The sequence below is a fragment of the Thermobia domestica genome, chromosome 15 (assembly GCF_964235325.1).
Source record: "Thermobia domestica chromosome 15, izTheDome1.hap1.1, whole genome shotgun sequence".
NCBI lineage: Eukaryota > Metazoa > Arthropoda > Insecta > Zygentoma > Lepismatidae > Thermobia > Thermobia domestica.
In genome coordinates, this window is record NC_137468.1 from 132,036,588 (window position 1) to 132,046,664 (window position 10,077).

A 10,077-nucleotide genomic window follows, 5' to 3' on the forward strand; every position below is an offset into this window, starting at 1 on the left:
TCATCTGATACCGGAGAAAACTAAATCAAATATTTGCTGGTTAGATTGTGCAGCATGTAAGTAGTTGACTATTTATATTTTAATCATAGTTTTATACTCTGGGATTTAAAATGATGACCTGTGCCAAACGTCAAGTATATTGCTAAGAAGTAAAACGTATTTCAATAACAACCAATATATCAAACAGAATGAAATACTACAATTATTGGCTATATAAAAAAATTAAGTTGCAATGTTTTGGAAGAGGCATTCGCGTGTGCCTTTGATAAGAAATGTCAACAGTAAGTAAGCAGTCATCATCTGCTACTGAAACAGCGTGCCCTTCTAACCAATAGGAGCTAAACACACGACCGACACAGAAAATCCCAATTTGATTGGACTTATGTGAAGTGAAAATACATTTCTAATGACGTTTGAGCCATGCAAGTAAATATCACCGAAATTATTTTCCTGCATCAAAATTGCATACAAGCTAATGCGAATAGAACTAAATATAGGAGAGTGCACCACTCTACATAGTCTATGCACCACTATACCTAGTCTAAGCAATGGGTTGGTTTTGGTATCACTTTTGTGTGGCTTAGTGAATGCCTGAAACTTTAATTGGGTTATAGCAGGTGATTACGATCGTGAAACCAATGTACTGCACACAGTGAATATAATAGATTCCAGTAATCTGTGTTTTTGAGATATTAAAACTTCTTTAAATTGTTGTCAAAGTATTACATGAAGAAGCTTTAAAACATGTAATTAGTTTTGTTATAAGAAAAAGTTTGTCATTTTCCAGTTCGTACGAAAATGCACAAATTTTACTTTACTAGTATCTATTTTCTTTTAGCTTGTTTTCTTGCACTCTAAATATCTAAGTGCTCAGCAATATCAGTTGTTGAAAATGTACAATCCCAATATTTGGGTGATTTGAGATCACTATCAGCGTTAGATTTAGAAGCTGAAGCCAATCAAGGGTGTATACGTAATGCATTTAATCCGTAGAAGGTTGACTCCTTCCATGGAGTATTGCATGTCCTTAACATAAGAATATTAAATCATGAAACATTGCTAAACATTCGTCTGTTTTTGTACCGTGATCGAAATTAACACTTAAATTGAACGTGTACAACTTGTGGAACTTAAAAGTCCTTGATATTCTATTACATGTATACGTTTTTAGTCTGCTTAAGTTTTCTCCTTGCAGCCTTTTATTCATCGTCTTTTGTTTCCTTTCCACGTACTGAAGCCCCCTCAATTTCCTAACACCATTTTTTTTTAATACTACAGTTACGGACCACGCATACACTCGGTATATCATATTAAGAAGTTTGTCACCCAAGCATATTTCCCTAATAAACGGCTCCAACTGTCATTTTACTTGACATTGCTAGCTGTAGTCGGTCATTCAGGTGTATAATAATCATTCCAGAAAGAAAAGCAACTGAGGTCATTAGGTCGTGACTTGTAAATCGGTTTCAAAAATGAGTTACTCAATAACTTTTATAAATACTAAGGATCGTGGCCTGTTTGTTTTAACATATTAGAATTTAAAAGCCAGTATTGTAATTTTCATTTCGATAATATTTGTCATTTTCGTATTTTAATTTTAGTGAAGTTTATGATAATCAAGTGCATTCGGAATCAGGCAGAGAGTGAGTAACGTTCAGTTAAATAATTCTTAAAATGTTACCATACATCAATATGTACAATTTAAATTGACAATATGTCTGACAATAACATTTTTTTTTTTTTCAGAGGTAACGCAAAAAACGAAAAGCACCACAGAAGGTTGGAAATGTTCCGTGCCTAAGAAGCGAACGAAATTTTGTGTCGTTGCATCGCTGCATTCCGTTAGCTGTGTTTCGTTCCTAATTATGTTATTTAGATACGACTGAAACTATGAATTATACATTTTATTGGGATTTTAATTGAATGGCAATAACGTATTCATTTCAATATTATGTATACCTCTTTGATCAGTTTCAGTATGGCATTACTAAATGTTCTCCACATGTATTACAGACCGTTTATTTTTAATGTCATTTCAATAGCTCGATATAAATAAATTGTGGTACTAATGTAATTCTTACTTTAATTTCCTGTGTATCCTCTTTCCTTAAAGAGTGTAAAATTCATCAGAAAATCGAATGTTTCAGAGCTATTTTGCAGTATATATTGTGTAGCTTTTTTTTTTTAACAACTTAGTAACTTCTAAACCATAGAAAAGAACTGAAATTTTGTAGGAAGCAAATATCAATAGTAGATATCGTTTGGCATATGCTGCAGTACCAACAGATAAACAGTGTTACCAACTCAACACAAAATTATATATTTTCTAATGGCACTACGTGAAACTATTACAATTTCAAATCTACATGTTGAACGAAAACATACGACACCACATTATTTACTCAGTGTTGCAAACTAAGGGCCTACAGTATCAAATTTTGGAAGCTCCTGCTACAACAGCACAACTGAGATGGACGGAGTAATGCACTTCAAAGTACCTTAGTGTTGGACACCATCAAATAAATGGGAACAAAGTTACATCGGGTTGAAAACTTGACTTTTTGTTTTATCGAAAGGCTTTATTTCGCAGAAATCTTACATAAATATATATAACTACCTATACATAAATGGTTTTCAATAGACGAATAAATTATTTTACCATTTACAGCAATGTAATATTTCAAAGTGTTCCATAGATACGATAAGAATTGGTAAAATTTGCAGCACTCCTTAAAGTGGCGAATTTGTAGAAAATGTTTATAATGATTGCTTTTCTGTTACTGTTATAACACTACATTTTTGATAGTTGTAATTACAAGTTCTTACATTTACATAATTAGGCCCTGAAGTGAGGGTCTATATAATTGTATTGAAATCTTAATTGATGTTTTGATAGATGATAAGTGACAAATCTGAATGGTCACCCCAAAAGTTATATAGAAATCGGTGTGGGCAGAACTTGTAAAATTTTTATGAAAATGTAATGTTTAAAATGTTAACATTCCTCACCAGAAATAATCGCTCTCACTGTATTTCAATAAAAGTTACACATTTTTTTCGCAAAGAATACGAAGCTAATATATAGAAATGAAACGGATCTGGTATGTGATCGAATCGCGAAATAAAATGGCAGAACCGTCTGAAATGCATTTTTGGAAGTAGTTGTCACCTACTCGAACTGGGATTTTACCATGTTATTTTGTTTAATATGTGTATCCTAAGAGGAGATGAAGTGAGTTTATGCATAAAAATTGTGTATCTCACGATCCTGTCATATTACAAAAATAAAACTTCATACATAAACCAGGGTTTGAAAAACCGAACCCACTTGGGCTTTTTTTTTTTTTTTTTTTTTTTTTTTAGAATTAAGTTTCTTTGAGGCAAAAATTTTAAAATTGGTTTATAATTGAAAATGACATTGTTGTAATTTATAACATCTTCTGTTCACTGGTCGATAAAGACTTTAAAATTTTCAATATTTAAGGAGTTTAATTTATTAAAACTATTTTATATATTTACTCCGTTTTCCTGTGTCTGTTTCCGTCCGTTTGAGAGAGAGAGAAAAAATCTCAAGAGCTACTTGATGGATGACCAAAGCCAGCATGGTAGCTCTAAGTTCAGGGATCGAGTTCGTTGATGGAGGAGATATGCACAGCAGAAATGGTAGAAATCATCCGTTTCCTGTTTTAACGTCGATCACTATAGAGTAAAATCGGTAAATCGGTCATATACAGTATATATATATTAGCGTTTTATTTAAGCGGTATCATATCGCAATTCGCGATGCATAAATATGGAAATGCGATACTAATTGAAAAACGTATCGCAGATTGCGAAGCATCTTTGCATCTTTTATTATTACCACGGAAGCTTAAGTAAGAAGCAAGCTAAATATATTTACACAGTGAAATCTGTCTATGTTGGCCACTATCGGTTCCATTGAAAAATGGCCAATTTACAGAAAATGTGTGTGATTGGTGTATTTTTAGAATTACTGTACTATCTCTGTAAAATTTTAATAAGCAATGGCACGACAGTTACTTCTAAATAATATATACAGAGTAATCATAACAATATACAGTACTAGAAAAAATCACTACAGTATGCTTAATATATGTACAGTCCGTAGCAAAAAACCTGCAACATGAGCATGTAAGTTTATTGTGAAAAGACGAAGTCTTTTGTTCCAAAATAAATGTGCAGGGGAGGACGCCGAGGTTTCTCCTGGCGTGATTCGTGCCACTTAGACGTTAGCTTGATTCGCTGCGCTGTTAGGCGTTTTACAATAAATTTACATGCTCATGTTGCAGGTTTTTTGCTTCGAACTGTACATACCTTTCTCTTCCGGAAAACTAATCTGATACACTGAATTATTCGGATTGAAAACATAATAACACAACCAACCATAAAATACGCAGAGATCACTGGACACACACCGAAATCGGAAATTGCTCTTTTGCTGTCCGTAGATTAAGAAACTTTCATCTGAACTGATTAAACAGTCAAATATTTTCTGTAGGTACCTTTCGAAAAGTACGAATCAGTTATTACGTAATAAATTTATTCATGGTAGTTCATTCTAGACGTATTTCTTTTATTCTTTTTGGCACATATGCACATTCTAATTTTGTAGTTAACTACCTCTTATTAATGAGCTACAAGTGTTTCCCTCAGAACAACAGATGTTTGGAGAAAATCTTAAGGGAATTCATGTCTCAAAACCTCCACTACCTTTGGACAAGTCGCCAGGTGCCAATAGTTGACAATTGAGATGGTTAGCTTTAACGTTGAGAATTTCCCGGAATTACTAAAGCTCCCCATTGACGAAAGGAGGAGATATAACTAATGGTTTTACCAAAACAGACAGGGTAAACAAATATGTACAACCATATCCTGAATTCCTGTACGTGCTTTTTCTTATTCATAACTTCCTTCACCACCCTTTTATCAGGGTAGTGTTCTGGCCATTGATCTCCAAGAGCAAATTGTGGGAATCCATGCTTCTTTGTCTCCAGTCACAAATACAGAACATTTGCCTCTCATATAGGAATACGAAAGAGTTAAGGAAACGGTGTTTTCCATGGCCAAGATACGCAGGTATATTTAACATTATGATCATAGGGTAAACACTGCTCCTATGCGGCCAACTTCCAAGATAGACAGGTGGCCAACATACAGAGTAATAAGTAACGAATGTCTTATGGTTAAATGCAGGTTCCAGACGAACCTGGCCAAGATAAGCAGCTGGCCAAATTAGAGAAGTGGTCAAGTTGACAGGTTTTACTGTATATATACATGAATTTTTCTTTGAAGGGTCGGTTGCTGCAAGGAAAAATGTGTCGATTTTGAATTACAAAATAGTTTTTCCACTCTGTTTTTCCTTCTTTTTGTTGTTTTGTTGCTAGTGAGTCATCCTCCAGAGTTTCTCAGATTTCGAGTCTTCCTATCCTTGTGTCTGAGTATGTAATAATAATAATAAAAAAAAAGTCTCTGGAAGTAAAGGCGCATTGGCAGTAGAGGAAACAGGTCAAACTATATTGGACCTAGGCAATATATGGTATAGCATGAATGGGACTTGGATATATATCAGAAGTGCGTTGTACTTCCATGTTGATTAAGCTTGTAACGAACCCACCACTGTTCGATATTTACCAAAATTCTTTATCTTTATAGCTACGTAACTATAGATAACAATAATAATAGATTCGTAAAAGCAATCCAATAAATATGAAAGTACTTTTGTATTTGTTGGACTTCTTTTACTAATCTTTAATTATTCATTATATATAATGTGTGTGTGTGTGTGTGTGTGTGTATTTATATATATATATATATATATATATATATATATATATATATATATATATATAGAGAGAGAGAGAGAGAGAGAGAAGCTTCTTTTCTGCAATCGATTAAGTCTCCAAAAATACATATAATCTCCATCCTCAATTCTGTATTAAGACCGAAAGTGAAGAAAATCCACTCTCACTTCCGGTTTCAATATTTATCGACATAGAGCAAAAACGATAGCGAGATACGTTTTTTTGGAATCTATTTAGCGCTCTAAGGACCAGTTACATCTTCATTAATATCTGCATTTAAACCAGAAGTGGCAGAAATCAACCACTTCTGGTTTTAACATTGTTCGCTGTAGAGTAGAAACGGCAATTGATAGCGAGAGAAGCTGTTTTCTGCATTCGAAGTATCCCGAGAATATATTTCATTTGATATCTCTGCTAAAATCGGAGGTGACAGACATCTACTATAAGTTCGGGTTTCAGTATTAAATGAAAAAATATCGTCATACAAACCAAACTTCGTCACGTGGTTGGGGCCGAGGTGGCTTAGTAGTAGAGCATTCACATCTGGTCCATGGGATCCCAGCTCACAGCAAATGGGTTTTGTAGTGGACAAACGCCATGGGCGCGGGTTTTCTCTGGTTCTTCCGTTTCCTTCCACTTTCCTCATTCCCGTTTCATTCATTTTCATCATCATTGTTGCCTTTAGTGTACACGGCGTAACCAGGACGTAAAACTGAAAGATTTAATTTTTTTGACATATGATGTATACGTGGACACTGCTACTTGCTCCGCTCTAGTGATTGACTTCTGTAGTGTTCAACGTTTCTATTTTTGAAAGTTCAGCATCCCATTTTAGGTGAAATCCGAACCAACATATGCGTTCAAATTTCAGAGTAGTCAAATCAAGAATTAAATCTTGAACCACATGCAACAAAGACACATTAACTACTAGACCAACGTGGGTAGAATGTGCCGTAGCGCTTTGTAGGTAATCAGCATTTTAAAATTTGAACATTTAAATCATACAGTGCAAATAACAAATCAGATATTTATTAGATGTAATGTTTTTATGCTGCAGAAATAATGTTTACTACATGTTATTTGGTTAGTTGATTCGGAATTTAACATCTCTTTCAGCAGCTTAGTTTTATAAGGTATGCTTAACATGGAATCAGAACCACATGAGTTCTCATCGGGAATCTAATCCGGGTCATTCGCTAGTTTTCCATGGCTAAGACTGAACTGTATTCAGGAAAACTAAAAAAAGTAAAGTCGTCATCTTTTGATAATAGTGAAACCTGATGTATGTTGACCACTATCGGTTCCATTGAAATGTGTCCAACTTATAGAAGATAAGTGCATGTTGAAGCCATAACTATTGTAAATCATACCTTACGCATTTCTAATTTACCTTCTTATCAGTTTGTATCATATAAATAATATATAAGGTAACCAAAAGAGTTTTTCGCATTTTTGACGCCCCATTAATCATGCGCTCACAGAGAGAAAACGAAATGATGCATGTGCCTGTCAAACGGTCGGGAGTTAGTCTGACCATCCGTCATACATGTAATACAGGCATTTTGCACACACATATAGCGGTCATAGCTCGTCCAGTGTAGTAGAGAAATGAAGGTATCGAAGCAACTTGTTCACGTGCTTTTGTTATATAACATCAAAGTGAGTCTGTCAGCTGCCACATCAAGTCGCCGCATATGCCAGGCATTTGGGGAGAATGCCGTAAACCAACGCACTGCCAGGCATTGGTTCCAGAAATTCCGTCCGGGAGATGTGAGCCTTACGGATGGACCTCGCAGTGGACGACCACATGTGTTGGATGACGAGAGACTGAAAGCAGCCATCGAGGAGGACAGTGGTTTAACGTGTGATGAACTTGCAGAAAGTTTTCATGTTTCTGCTAAAACAGTCAGAATGCACTACATGGGATAGGGAAGTGATACAAGTTAAGCAAGTTGGTACCATACACATTGTCTACAGTCAACAAGAAACGAATGACAATCTCTTTGTTCTTGCTCACTTGACATCTGAACACATTCATCTTTGATCACTTGCTCACTGGTGACAAAAAGTGGGTCCTCTATGACACTCCCAAGCGTTCCGAGACACCATGTGACCCTTTTCTCACACCTCAGCTTCTGCACCTACGAAATGTTATAGTGGAATTATCGGCAAGTGGTGCATTACGTGCTCCTTCCATCTGGTCAGATCATCACTGTTGACCTCTAGTCTCAGCAATTGCAAAGAGGTGCACTGTACATTGCGGCAGAAGGAGTCGGCATTGGTGAATTGAAAGTTGTTCCTGCACGACAATGTCAAGCCGCATGTGGCGAAGAGGACCCGGGAGAACCTTCAGCAGCTTGGCTGGGAGAGACTGTGCCATGCACAATATTAACCGGATCTTGTGCAAACCGATTACCATCTGTTTCATTCCATCGACAACGATCTTCGTAGGAGTCGCGAATGAAAGTGACCTGCGGAACGCATTCACGGACTTCTTTGCATCCACAACCGCCAAGTTTTATCACCAGGGTATTGTGTAGCTGCAGAAACGTTGGCAAAAGGTGTTGGATTGTGATGGAGATTACTTCGAAACCTAAAGGTACACTCATGTCCAAAATTATTGTCGCATATCTATAAATATGTTCTAGGAATATAATTTGATAACGAATTCGCCCGGTATTTCTTATAATGTTAGTATGTGTATAATCGGCAAAGACATGTATGTGGAAAATTTCCTGTCAAAAAAGCAGTAAATAAGAACAATAAAACTTTCTTGTCCATTTAGCAACATTTTGTTTTACTCATTCTAATTTTCATATTTATAATTCTTTCCCTATGAAATTTACCACAAATATACATTTCCCGATTATACACATAGTATCAATATTAAAAGTGCCCTACAACATCATTATCAAATTATATTCTTACAAAAAGATAGTTATAGATATGCGACAATCATTTTAAACATGAGTGTACGTTCCATTAACTGTATTGCTCTTTGTTTGTTGCTCTCTAGAATGGCAAGAACTTTTTCGCTTACCGTGTATATATCAGAACTCCCTCGTGGCTATGTAGTTAGTGTATGCAAGTTGGACGCGGAAACCCAGATTCGATTCCCGGTAAGAGCTTCATCTCCTCTCGTTCCTGCTGGCTCTTAGTTTGGATTGACCAATAAGTTTATTATATTACTGAGTTTTGTCCATCAAGGTGTAAGTAAGGACTGTTGTTATTTGGTTTCTTTTTTGCATATTGCATCATGAATCTGATCGTGATTTAAGTTTCTTGCAAGTTTTCCAGGAGGGAAAGACTATGAACACGTGATGAAAGCAAACTATTAGTTGTTCTTGCATGATGATGCTCAATCTGAATTTTGAGCTCAATTTTGGGCGGTAGCCCTTTTGACTCCTGCACTAAAATGAATATATATGTGCTCTTTCCACTGGTCTAGTGGCCAGCACGTGTGCGTTGAGTGCATGTGGTCTCGGGTTCGATTCCCGGTGGGAGAGCACAAAAATTTAATTTCACAATCATTCATGCATCGTGCATCTCCTTTAGCCTGAAGGGCGTAACCATGGGGCATTAAACTAAATAAAACTCATTTCATGAATATATACGCCTATGAACTCCCCTAGGCTAAATGTGTACTCATGTACCAAGAATGTTCATAAGCGCACAAAGATTTTTGCATTATACTGTTGAATTTGAATCCTAAGCCCCCTCAGTCGTGTGTCTCCTTTCTTTTTCGCACTAAAATTAAATGAATACTTACAAAGATGTATAAAAAAGTAAGGTGATTTTTTGACTTTAAAAGTGCATAGATAAATATCTTAAATAGATCATATTTCATATATGGTACACTAACATTCGATATAGCGCTCCAAACACAAGTGACACCAAATCGTCCGTGTCCGTTGAAAAGAAATGTTGCTCCAGATTCACTAACCAGATAACCGTAGCCTGTTGTGCCTCTTCCAGTGTATCGAAACGCTACCCACGGAGGTATTTCTTCAGGGCATCCAAACAAGTTGTAGTCGGAAGGGGCTAAATCAAGGCAATGCGAAGGATGGTCAAGAAATTCCCAGTTAAAGCTCATATTGTGTGAATGAGTCCGTTGGGTTGCATGTGATCGTACATTATCGTGGAGTAAGCACACACTCTCTCGTAGTGTCACTTTTCGTTTCTGATTTACGGCTGCTTTCAACCTGTCCATAGTCTGACAAGTCGTGTCCGCAGTAATACTTGTACCATTTGCCAG

General features: G+C 36.0%; 1 protein-coding gene across 4 annotated transcripts in view; it reads left to right on the forward strand.

Annotated features, from left to right (window-relative positions):
- The window catches only part of Prp40 (pre-mRNA processing factor 40), a 219,048-nt gene extending 216,974 nt beyond the window's left edge, over positions 1 to 2,074 (forward strand). For all 4 annotated transcript variants that reach the window (XM_081740145.1, XM_081740142.1, XM_081740143.1 and 1 more), the window contains one exon: positions 1,747 to 2,074. In XM_081740145.1, coding sequence (XP_081596271.1) covers positions 1,747 to 1,752 — 6 coding nt within the window. In that variant the 3' untranslated portion in view covers positions 1,753 to 2,074. The remainder of the gene's footprint in view (positions 1 to 1,746) is intronic.
- Positions 2,075 to 10,077: the final 8,003 nt, after the last annotated feature.